Source organism: Gossypium hirsutum, chromosome D08 (genome assembly GCF_007990345.1).
Source record: "Gossypium hirsutum isolate 1008001.06 chromosome D08, Gossypium_hirsutum_v2.1, whole genome shotgun sequence".
NCBI lineage: Eukaryota > Viridiplantae > Streptophyta > Magnoliopsida > Malvales > Malvaceae > Gossypium > Gossypium hirsutum.
In genome coordinates this window covers 56671981-56686131 of record NC_053444.1, presented here as the reverse complement: position 1 = coordinate 56686131, position 14151 = coordinate 56671981, and the positions used below count along the sequence as shown (strand labels likewise).

At 31.3% G+C, this 14151-nt stretch overlaps 1 protein-coding gene and 1 long non-coding RNA gene across 2 annotated transcripts; both read left to right on the top strand.

The window, feature by feature from the left end:
- Positions 1-3943: 3943 nt before the first annotated feature.
- On the top strand, positions 3944-6006 carry LOC107933594 (uncharacterized). The gene is made up of 2 exons (XR_001693668.2): positions 3944-4191; positions 5549-6006. It is a non-coding gene; the product is annotated as an uncharacterized lncRNA (long non-coding RNA).
- Positions 6007-7840: 1834 nt separating this feature from the next.
- On the top strand, positions 7841-9361 carry LOC107933551 (vinorine synthase). Its single transcript, XM_016865787.2, has one exon. It carries the CDS (start codon positions 7886-7888, stop codon positions 9221-9223), a length of 1338 nt encoding a protein of 445 aa, XP_016721276.1. The 5' UTR covers positions 7841-7885; the 3' UTR covers positions 9224-9361.
- The last annotated feature ends 4790 nt before the right edge of the window (positions 9362-14151 follow it).

The following is a 14151-nucleotide window of genomic DNA, read 5'->3' as shown; positions in this document are numbered from 1 at the left end:
GGTCTATATAACGAAGATTTGCATTACAGTTCCATACATGGAATTAAGAGAGCACAATATGTTCATTACGAGGAACTTACATGGGTGCAATTTGTTTGTAATCAACCTGCTGTAATAGTTCGAGCTAAACTTTTATTAGGGAAAGTCTTACTAGGATAGTTCCTTTATTATATTATATGGGAGTGAGGCTGCATGAGTATGAGTGAATTTCAACTTAAATCATCTTTTATAATGAAAAAATTATAACGGATTATTCTTTGGGTAATGCCCCACACATGTAGAATATTAGATTTGAACCATGTAACCAATCTGCTTTGTCCTTATTTAATTTTGTAATTTTAATTTGGTCCTATAAGTCACAACTGATCATAACAACTTACGTAATAATTCGTCACTTACAATTAGTATTAGAGTTAGACACTAGACAAATTTGGTGAAGATAATCCTGTTGTTGGATTATTGTATCATGGAAGGAAGCTCGATTTGCATACCACCCATGCTCGATAGGTCAAACCATGCTTACTAGAAGGACCGTATGATGATATTTATAAAGTCCATAGATGAGAAAGCATGGAGAACTATGTTGATTGGTTGGGGTCTTTCAATTATTGTGGTTGACGGTGTTAGTGCTCCCTAACCAGAGACAATGTGGACTACTGATCAAGAGGAAAAAGCTACTAATTAAAAGGCCTTGAATGTGATCTTTAATGGCATAGTTCTTCAAGAATTTAGGACAATATTCAAATATACTACTACTCATGAGGCATGGACTATTCTCGAAACTGCACATGAAAGAACTACCAGTGTAAAAAAAAATTGAAACTCCAGATGTTAGCTACCATGTTTGGGATTTGAGAATGTTAGAATATGAAACTCTTTAAGATTTTAATGCAAAGTCAATTTGTAAAGTCTTTAGATCACTTCGATTCTTCATGAAAATGACAATTATTAAGGAGGCAAAGGACATCAACACAGTGATATGATAGATGCATTGAATAGGTCTCTTCAAACTTTTAAAATGAACCTGGAGGAAGTTAGAAGGGACAGATTGAAATCAAAGAAGAATACTACTCTGCAAGTTGCATCTTCAATTGCAACGGCTGAAGAAACTAGTACTGAAGACTTACTAAAGCAGGCCCTTCTCATTAAAAACTTCAATGAGAAATTCAAGAAGCTTTCTAGGAAAAACAAAGGTGATGATGGAGGTCGAGGCATCAATAGAAACAAAGGGAAGGTTGGTATGAATGAAGAAAACTCAAAAGATAAGAAGAAAGTCATTCAACGTCGTGAATGTTAAAGATATGGTTACATACAAGTTAAATGTGACAATACGTTAAAATCAATTGAACGGCGAATTGAATCGATTTTTATGATTTTTTAAAATATTTTTAATATTAATTTTTAATAATTTATTTGCTTTGAACTGGTTAGATTGACTATTTTAAGTACCAATTGGACAAACCAATTCAAAAATGATTCAACTAGCAGTTCAACCTATTTATTAGCTCGATTCAACTAATATGTATTAGTTCGCAGGTTAACCAATTTTTTACCTCTTATCAGATCAGTATCCCAATTGGTTCCTAGTTTGATTGGTCGGTCCGATCCAGTTTAGATAATATTGGATTTTAGATTTTTTTTTTATATTTTTAAAATTATTTTTATTTTTTGAATTTGAAAGAGTTTTTATATTTTCATAATTTTTTTAAAAAAAATTATAAGTTTTTTATTTTAAAAATTTATAATTTTATTTTATTTTTTAAAATCATAATTTTTTAATTATATTTTTTATTTAAAGTACGAAAAAATTAAAATCTTTAATGTACTTTTATAGGGTAAGGACCAAATTGACAAAAAAACTATAATTATTGAGGACTAAAAAATTTATTTTACTTTTGATATTTTTAACTTTAATAAAAAAATTAAATGGAGGGATAAAAATTTTTAAATAAAAAAAATATAAAGACTCAATGTTTCAAAATTAAAATATAAAAATTAAATTTTAAATTTTAAATTTTAAAAAATGAAAAAGTAAATTAAAGTATTACTAATTTTTGGCCCATTTTCGTTCCATCATATAAATTAAATATGTGAGAGAGAATTATTTATCATTCACTTTTCTATAGTCTTCTTACTTTATCATATAATTTCACCACAAAAGTTTCTCATCCCATCTAGAATGCACTCGATGATGTGGTGGAGAATTTCCGAAGAAGACGAGATTAGTTAACATCAAGATCATATTCCATTGCTTTCTCTCAGCTTTTCCCTAAAAAAAAGGGATTAATCTCTGCACATTCATCTCTTTAATGGCTCCTCCTGCCATCCTTTTCTTTTTGCATATATTCACTTTTCACTTTGGCTTACCTTCCACTTTTATGTAATTGTGGTGATGAAGAAGACCACAATGAAGTTGTATTAAACTAGGCTTTGGACCAATCCTTAGATGCTGGCAAAAGTAGACCTAAAATGTGGACAAAAGCAACTGACTAAGTAACCACTACCTACATTTTTGCTAGTTTGTAGTAGAACAACAAAAGAAGCTGATTTTGTTGGAAATTAACTTGTTTTGCTTCTTTCTATTGGGTCTGCTAATGAACATATGACTGCAATAGATCCCAATGCTGACAAAGAGAACACTTCTTCCAGAGATTGAATCGATCGACCAGGCATGTTATTCAGACCAAATGAATTTGTGGTGCCTCTTAGAATTAGGATACAGAACAATCAGCAAACAGGATGCTGACGACTGGATGTCCACTAAATCCTCTGATCGACTGCCATCAAATTAGCATTTCGAGGTGTTGGCTAAGAATATGCAGACGTTGTCTGGGATCAGTAATCAGAGATGGTGGGACTTTTTGACAATAATTTTCATCCCATCGCCGTTGGAATCTGGAAAACTAATCACTCTATAGTCCATAATATTTCCTCCTACAACACAAAATATGTTGGATTTATCAAAAATCATATTTCTTTGATTTAGCAACACATTTCTTTTTAGATTGTTGCGATAACGTCAACGCTACTATAAAAAAATATATAATTTTTTAAGCAACCGTTATGGTTGTCTAATTTCATTCAATCATTTTAATAAATTATTTTGGACGACAGTTTTAAATTTATTTAAATTTTGTTCAATTTTTTTTCGTTTTTAATAATTTTATTAATTTTTAATATATATTTTTTAAAATTCTTATGATTCTTAATAATTGTTAAATAACTTTTTATATATTTTGTTTTGAAAAATAATGTCTAGGATAAACCTCGGCAAATGGTTGTCCCCGTAAAAAAACCATTTGGCCAGACTCATTCCGAATGTGATTCTTTTAAAAAATTATTTATTTTTAGGAGTTTTTAAAAAAAATTTAAAATATTATCATGTCAGTATTAGGTACACGTAACACACCATATGTCACTACCGATTGCTTTGTCAACCATGTCAGCACTTAATAGTAAAAATAAATAAAACTTTTAATAGAATGACCAATTTATTTTTTTGACCTAATATACAAGAATTATTTACCATTTGGGAAAAATAAAATTTAACTCTAAATATATTGGACTCAAAGATAGTACTCTTACCCACAAAATTGTTGATTTATCAAAAAAAAAAATCAAAAATGGTTTTTTTAAGGTATAAAAAAATGGTTGCAATAACATGAAAGGTGCTATTTGCTTAGGTCTGCTTCAAAGCCATTTGAGTTAGGGAGATCTTGGGTCAGGTTGAGTGGGCCTTTTATAAGGGCTAAAAACTTTTTTAGGCCATAATAAGGGTGTAAAACTTAAAAAGCATAGGTTTTTTTTTTTTTACTTCAAAATTCTTACTATTTTATATCACGTGTATCCCATGTGATTCTAGATATAAGATTGTAAGATTCTGTTTATATGACTTCCATGCCACTTAAATTGACCATTGAGCAACTCATGTTATTCTAAAAATACCACATAATTTAATTTAACAGAATTCCTGAAATCCTAACATAAAAGATATAGAGGGATTTAATTTCTGGAATTGAAAGCGTAGGGATTTAATTTCAAATGTGCAAAAAGCACAGGGGGTGGGCTCAAACTTATTGACTAATCAATTGGAGGTATAAGGGTAATTTCATATAGAAAAAGGGTGTTAAATGGATGTCTTATTTCGGACACCACCAAACGTATCGAATTTTACCAACTCTGGAAAGCAAGGTATCCTTTTCTTTTTCAGTTTCTGCTTTACGATTTTTACTTTTTTTGTTTGGGTGCTATTGGTTGATCCAAGATCCCTGTTCCTTGTTTATCTTAACTGCTTTTTACGGTTGCTTCATCGGAACCCCTAAGGAATTGGCAAAATTTCCTTTTCTTTTTTTCCTTTATTTTTTCTTCCTAAATTTTGTGAACCTCTATATTCTTACTTCTTTCTCGATTCCCGCAAATTTTAATCAGTCTAAATCTAATACTAATTTTTCGGATATGTGTTTGTATTATGAAAGGATATATCTAAATCTGTTTTTTAGAAAAAAAAAAGAATTTTAATTAGAGGAAAGTGTGTTTTGAGCCATGTTTTATTTTCTGAATTAATTGCTCTTGATCTGTTGTTTTCCTTGTTTTAGTCTGTTGAGCAATATCTATCGGAATTTATTTCCTTGGAAACTCTGCTGACTTTAGTTTTAGGTTTAGATTCTCTTATTTTTCTGTAAAGAAATATCTTAAGCGTGCGAATGTTTTGTCCCGAATCCATGATTTGTCTTCCAGAAAAAAAAAATCATAATTTGCAAAATTCTTGAAGTTTGGTAATTTGGGTTATCCTAGTTCTTCTCACTCTTTCTTAAGACCTTGTTGATGAATTGCTTGTGGTTGAACTTTTTATCTGATTATACCTCTCTTTACCTAAAATATGTATGACCAATGTTTTGGTGTTTCTTGTTAGTATGAAACATGTGCTTCTGCAGTTTTGATTCTTCTAATTTTTACCAAGGCAAGAGATGTTGTATTCATACAGTGTTGCTACTTACTAGTGTTGAGATTGACTGAGAAGTAGCATATTAATAGGGTATGAACTCTTAAAGCTGGTTAGGGTCTTCGTGTAGTAACTGTAGAATGACCGGGTAAAAGTTGTTCTAATTATTTGGTTTATAAACAAATTCTAGGTGGGGAGGAACTCTGGAAATGATTTTTATTTTATCTGAAGAAAATCAGACTCCTCTACAATATACTTTGTTTCTTGTAATACACATGAATTATATTGTGAATAGGTAACAGCTAGCAATGGGTTAGAGGAGGATGATGGGAGAAAGAAATTTTGTTTATACACAATGATAAAAGGACCTTTTGGTTAACCGGTCAGTCAGAACCATTCAAGCATCTCTTGTTCTTTTGGGTCAAAATATGAAATGTATCTTTTCTAAATATAACTAAATGGCCAGCATTATGCTTCAAATTACAGAACCAATTGAATGGTGGATGATTCTTCATCTCTGTTATATGCTATTCTGTTTGTATACTTCTGGAGTTTCTATATCCTTTGAAAAGAAAGTCAGATTTAACTTTGGGTTTTGTATTGCAGGAAAAAACTGACATTATATGGGTAAAACACCTACTGGCAAGGAGCTAGCTCGCGAGTTACTTATCGCAATATCTAGTTCTGTACCTGATACTGATCTGAATGCAGAACATGCATCTAAAAATATAGACGCTACAAATGGTGCTGCAGTAACAAAGACTGATGGAGCTGAAAAATATAGGTCTGAACTGATCTCTATATCCTATGCCCAGTCTCCTGATGATCAGGTGCCCCCGGTTGTGCTTAGGAACCATGTGGGTTAGTGAGGACTAAATTGACATGGGAAATTTAATAAAATATAGTGTGTAGTGAATGTTTTGTGAAACTCTTTGTTGTGTTGTATGATTGTACGCCTAATGTTGGTTTGCTTTGCACTTAATTGTCTCCATGTTACTATAAACAAGGGAACATATATCTGTACAGACTATGTTGTGATTAAAGTGGAAGACATGTTTTGTTTATTAGACAAGATTTATGTACTGTTCAAGCCACTTGATTCATTCATCATGCTTAGCATCAATAGGTCTTGCAAGATTCAGAATGTTGGTTAATTTGTTTGTATGGTACTAATGGTTGAGATTTTCTGCTGTTTTATATATATGTCATGCCCCATGTGTAGTTCATTGTGCTTGATTATTCTCTCTAGTTTCAAAACTTTGATGGATCCTTTGCTCTTTCTAATCTGCATTTTGTTGCATTATATTTGTTGTTGATTTTTTTTCTTGGTTTTTCTTTATAGTTCTCTTTTTTACTTCCATAGTTTTATATTTGATGTACTGAAGTTCAATTTTAGGTGAAAGGAGTTGTCAAGTCTTTCTATCTATTACTTAATGAATCAAATTAACTCTGTATTTTTTAAAATAATCAAATAAGATAAAATTTTAACGGAATTAGCATTTTAAGTTTTAAAAATACATGAAAATTATTTTATTTTTTCATTTGCAGCAAATAAATTATTTCATTTGCGGAATTATAAGAATTTTTAAAAATATTAATTTTGTTAAATAGTAAAAGATATATTTTTTATGAAGTTAATGTTAATGCTATTGAACTTTAATGCGCATTTTCTGGTTCTATTTTTAAAATCAGTCTATTTTCTTAAATATTATGAAAATCGGTCTAAAATCTGAACAGGTATATACTTCAAATTTACCCTGAGTTAATATAATTTCAAATTATTTTTTTGATAATTTGAGAAAAAGGTTTCTAAAACTTTAAGATATTTTAAAAGAATTTTCTACTCAGAAAAAGGAACAAACCGGCTTTAGGAATAAAACAAAGGGAAAAATGCAAAGCCAGAGAACATGAAAACGGCAAAACTCATAAAAAATATATTTTCAGAGTTAAATCCCTCGTAGGACAATCCTGTCAAACATTTTACTGGATGCAACCAAACCAAGGACTTCGCAAATCAAACATTTTCGCTTCTACAAATTTGCTCCCACCTAACTAATAAAAACCCAAAATCCTTTGGGAAATAATGATTTAATTTTATTATATTAAAATTTAGGGTAAATTATATTATTAATCACCCAATTATTAAGGTGTCACCAAACTATTTAAATCATTCCTGTTGAGAAGCATAAAAAGAGAAAAGTTAGAGAAGATTCAAAGGATGAAGCTGGAGAAATCGCGGTTGATGGTGAAAAAGTAATTGGAGAAGCATATGTATATAGGAGCTAGTGTCAAAGAAGAAGATGACAATGGGGGCAATGGTGGTGGATTCAACTAACGTTGAAGGATGGTGATGATAATGAAACAAAGAAACCAACACTACTTCGTTTCAATTTCATTAATGGAAATTTCAATATTAAAAATATCATGTCATATTTTTATTTGAGATTTTAATGTGAGTAATGTAATATAATTTTTTAAAAAATTAAGTTGCTATTTCTATAATTTACTAAAACACATTTTGCAATAAGGCCTTTTCAAAAGCTTTTTGCCCCCACACACTATTTCTATAAATAATTTGTTAACTCTTTTTTCAAACGGTGATATTTGACTAAAGTTGCCCTTACTTTGTAAACAGAAAGTAAATTTTTAATAACAATTTTTTAAAAATTATGAAAATTTAAAATAATTATATATTATTGCAGAAATCAACTAAAAACTAAAATCAATAAACTTAAATACTCAAAACCCAAGTGATATTTGTTAAAAAATAAATTAAAAACAAATATTTAAGCAAGGGTTTCTTGTTGTAGTAGTTATTTATTATGTTTTTAATGAATATAATAAATTTAATGATGATTAAGACATACCATACAATTTTCCCATGTCTATATGAAGGGCGCAACAAGTGCAGTTAAACCAGCGTAAAGAAACCAAAACAGAAAGATGATTGAAATCAAGTCTGAAATTGTTTCCAGGCAAACCATCAAACCCTCCACCCCAACTCCTCCCCACCTGAAAACCTTCAAGCTTTCTCTTCTTGATCAAATCTCCCCTGATATCCATGGCAACATGACCTTCTTCTACCCTTCAGATAGCACCACTCATCCTATCTCTAACGACCACTACTTCTTTGAAAAATCCAAGCTCCTCCAAGACTCCATTTCCAAAACGCTCTCCCTCTTTTACCCACTCGGTGGTCGTCTCCTGGACGCTGCCACCGTTGATTGTAACGACGAAGGTGCTATCTTTGTGGAAGCCAAAGTCAACATTCCATTATCCCATTTCCTTAATCAACCTGACTTTATTCTCATGGACCATTTCTTACCCACCACTGATCCTACAACCATGGAATTGTCCAATGGTGCCATGTTTCTCGTTCGGTTCACTAGCTTCACTTGTGGTGGTGTGGCTATCAGTCTCTCCCTCACTCACAAAGTCGCCGATGTATCTGCACTACTCACTCTTCTTCAGTGCTGGTCATCGGTTTGTCGCGGATTGAGTGACCCCATCACCCCTGATCTTATCGGAGAAAAATTTTTGGCACCCAGAGATGAACTCTCTGCCATGTCTGTATCTGTTAACGTTGCGGTTGAAAAGTTTGAGCAGAGGAGATTTGTATTTAGCGCATCAAAGATTGCAGAATTGAAGGCTAAAGTCGATAAGGAATTTCAAAAGGCGTTGCAAAGCCATCCGTCTCGGGTGGAGGTGGTTTTGGCACTGTTATGGAAATGTGCGGTGGCTACTAAGAAGAAAAAAACTGGATCATTCGGGCCGACAGTATTGTTTCAAGCAATCAACTTGCGTAAAAGGTTGTCTCCGCTACCGGAAACTGCAGTTGGGAACTTCATATGGCCATTTATGGTGGTTGCATATGAAGAGAAAGATTTAGAGCTACATGAGTTAGTGATTCAAATGAGAAAATCCTTGAACGAATTCAATAACACCAAGGCAAACATGTTCACAGGCGAAGGTGCTCCATTGGCAATCATGGGAGCCATAAAAGAGAGAGGAGAATTCTTCAGAAACAACAAAGAAATGACCGTTTACAAGTGTTCAAGTTGGTGCAAATTCCCTTTATATGACACTGATTTTGGGTGGGGGAAGCCGATATGGCATGTCAGTGTAAACAAATTGGTGAGTAACACGGTTGCATTAGCTGACACACGATCCAGAGATGGAATTGAAGCTCACTTGACTTTGGATGAAGAAGAAATGGCCTTGTTTGAACAAAATGAAGAACTCCTGAAATATGCTACTCTTAACCCCAGTATTTACGCTTGATTTTTGTGTGCTTTCTGCAATTCAGATTATAATTGCTGTGTGAATTTATTCCATGTTTTCCTGTTCCTTTTACAATGATATGATCAGATGATTATGTAATCAATGGAAAATGAGAATAAATTATTATATTTGCATTGACTTAATGTGCAAAAATAAGGTCTCATATCACAGTATCTTATTGAAATTTCTTGTGCTATATCGATGAGGCCGATTCTTGTGCTATATTGTGAACGTTGTGATCTCCACCGTATCTTTGCCAGCTGCATAGTTTTGGCAGAATCAATGTAGGATAATGACATATTATTTATGTTCTCTCCTCAATTATTTAATGATATTTTAGTAAATTTTTTTATGTTATTAACACATAATTTTAGTAATTTTTTTATCTTGAACTTTGAATCATGACCTTTATTCTTAACCTCGAACCTCGAACCCTAAATCTCGATCTCGAACCATAAACTCCAAATTTGAACCTTAAACCTGACACTGGGCCCCAAACCCCAAACATTAAATCCTAAACTCCAAACTTAACCTCTCGAACTCAGACTTATTTAGGGTTTAGGATTCAAAATTTAGTGTTCAGGGTTTGAGTTCGAATTTAGTATTTAGGGTTCAAGGTCATGGTTAGGGTTTAGCATTATATGTTTAGGGTTTAAGGTATGATGTTTTGGGGTTCTTGATTTAGGATTTAGGGTTTAAAGTTAATAATTTAGGGTAAAAAATTACCAAAATTATGTGTCAGTGATATAGAAAAAATTACCAAAATATTATTAAATAATAAAAAACAGATCATGGATGATGTGGTGGGAAAGTTCTATAAAATTTCTCGTAGGAATATAAAATACAAATGGCTGTTTGTAGGTAAAATCAACCGAATTTGAGATAATTATCTGAAAATTATAGCTATAATTTAACTCAAAATTTGATTTAATATTTAAAATTTAGTGTGAAACAAAAATTGATTTGAATGCAAATCCTTTATTTCTGCATCGTCAAGCTCAAATTCGGTTCACAGTTGTGGTAGAGTTTATAAAATTATATAATGAAGATATCTTTATTAATCTATGAAAGTATTTATCACAATAAAGTTTTATCATTTATATACGTCGACAACCAGCGGCGAAAGGAAAGGACAGGTAGCCGGCTGACCGGAATATTTATGCTTTTAGTTCTTTAAGTTTTATAAAATTTCAAGTAAATAAATAGTAAAATTATAATTTAATCCCAAAAATGATAAATTTTTAATTTAACCTTTAGGATTTATGTGTACTTTAAAAGGTGATTAATTAAAGGGAAAAAAGTCGAGACATTGCTTGATAGAGATATTGATGAGTTGATATCATTCATATTCATGTTTAATATTCAAGGCTACGTCTATTAACAATATCGTCTTCAAGGTTCGAACCTGCATCTCTTTTTAAGAGTGTAATATACTTTACCACTGCACCCAATATTTATTGATAAAAACTAATATAATAGACCTTAAATGTTTGAACCCGAGCACATCTCATATTTAAATAAGACTATTTTTTAAAAAATCTATTTTTCAAGCTTAATATTTTTATTCAAACATTCGTAAATTTCAAACGGACATTTGAGTTTAGATGGATAACTTGACCTATTTATGTATTGCTAGATAAGAGGATTGCTTAATATTTATTTTATTATAAATTTCTCCCTTCCAGCTAATTTATAGGCTGTATAATTTTACAAATAATTGATTTGATTAATAGTCGTCTATAGAGGTGGGTAAAATTCGATTCAACTCGAAAAAATTGAAAAAAAGTTTGAATTTCGAATTATTTGAAATGAATTAATTGAATCAACTCGATTTTTTCTCGAATTTCGAGTTCGAATCGAATTAAATTTTTTAATTCGAACAACTCAAACAATTCGAATAAACCGAATATTAAACCCTTTTGCTTCCTTTCTCTCCAACCCCCTCAAATCCTCTTACTTTCCTCCCAAACCCCCAAAAATTATTCATTTTACTTTTTCTTCAAAACTTTTACTTTCCCCAAACCTCCAATTTTTTTTTCCTTTTGTTTCCCTCCCAAAACTTCTACTTCCTCCAAACCCTTCAATTTTTTTCCCTTTTGCTTTCCCCTAAAACTTTTATTTCCTCTCAAACCCCCAAAACTTTTTTTTTCCAAATTTATGTCTACTATTTATGTTATTGAATTGTTTAATCATGCTGAATCTTTATCAATTTCTGTTAAAATTGAATTATTGAAGATGCCATAAAATATTCGTATTAAAATTTTCTATTGATATTAAATCCACATTTTATCTTTAAAATAACTTTTATTAAAAAAACATATTTTTAAAATTTAATACATATTTTTTAATTTCAAAATGCATGATGATAAAAATTAAAAGATAATTAAAGCAACTAAACAAGTATAGAAGCTAACCTGTATATAAAATATTAATCAATAAATTATGAGGGAATGAAAGTTAATAACAAATTTGATTACGGTGGACAAATTTGATTATGGTGGGTGGTAGTGACTACAAGGACTCAGTCATTTTTTTTAAATTTAGCTCAAACAAATATATTCAATTCGAATTCTATCTCACTCGACTCGGTTTGAGAAGATTTCAAATCGAATTAGGGTGATAAAATAAAATTGGTCAACTTAATTAACTTAAAAATTTTCATTCAATTCGATTACATCCTACGTTGATCCTAATCGTTTAAGAAATTAAAAACAAGACTTTAACCTGTACAAGCAAAGCCAGCCGAAAAGAATTTTTGATCCATTAAACGTTAAAAAGAAAAAACAGTTTTTTTTTCCTTTTGAAAAGAAAAACACCCTAGAATTATTAAGTCAATCATTAATGAATCTTTGATTAATTTAGCTAAAGTTTTCAACTATTGAAGTCTCTTCACTATTATTTTATGCAAAATAAAATTTTGGAAAAGTTGAAGATTTCTTTCCTATTAAACATGATATATTTAGGGTAATTGCAAGCACTTATAACAATAAAGGAACCAACCTCTGAGGGTCCAAAGGAGAATAAAAGAAATTGGAAAGGACAACAAGAAGCCTATCCCTGTAAACATTGTGTCACGGAGCTAGAATTTTAGTTTGGCAAACCGCTTAACCTTAGGCGGTTTCTTGGATACAAATCTGATTAAGTCAGCCTTACTATCGAAAAATGAAAATTCTCGTAGAAAATTTTTAAGGCACTAAAAACAAAGTGGAAACAAACTCCCAAAGACAAAGGAACTTGTATCGAACAAAAAAGCCAATAGAGAATAGTAGCACACCAAGTGTTTGAGTAAATTCTCCAAAAGCATTCTATTACTTTGAAGGATTACAACTGAGTGATTACAAATGAGAGAGAAGACCCTATTTATAGTTGAGTTCCCCCAGATCCAATGGTATAGATCGAGTTATATCAACAGTCAAGATTAGTGTCTATCTACAAGATAAGAGTCTTATGTGATTTAAACTCTATCCATTTTTATCCCTTAGGATTTACAATAATTACCCAGATAACTTTAGTTTAACTAGAGTGTTTCATTGGGCCACCAAGACTTCAAGTAGATGGGCTTCTCCATGTGTTCTACTAATCAAACTAGTTCAAGTGGATTAAATGAGCTCCTTTTGATTAGTTGACCTCCATGGGACATTCCGTATGTATTCATCACATGTTTTGATCCACAGCCTATGACACTTGCATAAGCAAGACTAAAACTTGTACAAGACAAAGACAAAAAAAAAACTTCATAAGAATAAGAGAAGATTTATTAAATAAGGTAAGACAAATCCAAACAAACAAGCAACATGTTGTGCCTTATTTTTTTAATGTCTTATCATAAATAAATGATTTAATGGATTTATTAACATATACAAATAATTAAGAATTAGATATGTGATAAAGTGTTCAAATGAATTTAGTTTGTCTTTGAAAATATCAAAACTAACTCCTAAAGCATTAGGGGGATTAAGATTTTTAATATTGATATTTTATTTTATAATTTTTGAAAAGAGAAAAATTATATTCTTCATATTAAAAGAACTTTTCTTTTCAAAAGTTTCTACCTTATTCCCTTCTTTGATAAGAGTTGCCAATGATGTTATCATCATTTCTTTTCTTCCTGCCTTTTCATCTTATCCTTTTTATCTCCTTCTTCCTTGAATGTGTGCATGCTTTCTCCCCCTCCCTCAATCATTTTTTTTCTCTTTTACTCTTTTGTGTTGTTTTAACCTTAACCCTTTGTCAATGATTGCATCTCTTTCCTAGTCTATCCTTTAATCTTTCTATTTCCTGACATCTTGCATTTCTTTGAATTCATTCCTTTTCCCCCATCATTTATTAGTTTCTCTCCTTTCCATTGGTGTTTGTGCTTCAACTCCATCATTTCCCGCACCATCTCAACCATTCACACCATTTTATTTTCCCTAACTTATTAATTCTTCCCTTTAAATACCCTTCCCTCAATCCCCTAACAATGCCCCCATTCAAACCCTTTTCTTACCATCAAACGTGTTCGTACTAGATAAAAAGTAAACTCCAACAAAGTAAACTCCAAATTTTTGTTTTGTTTTCAACACTCTTTAATTTCCAAGAATTAGTCACTTTAACAATCTTCGATGGTTATATGGGTATCCAAAGTACGAACAAGATGGATGTTTGTTGTCCCAACCATTTATCTTAGTTTCGATCCCGATAAAGAAAAGGGAATCATTAATAACAAAGTTTTCGTGTTGTTGATTCCTACGCATAGTGCTTCTTCCTCTATGCCGTCTATTGGTACTCATGTAGTAGGGTTGACCCATAATACAGACCCATAGGTGTAACCTTTCACATCCTTTTTTTTCCTTGAATTTTGCTTTTCACTACTAAATTTGCATGCAATGATGAAATATGCATCATTTTCCAAACTCTTATTCCTTTCCCCTTTGGAACCCTCTCCC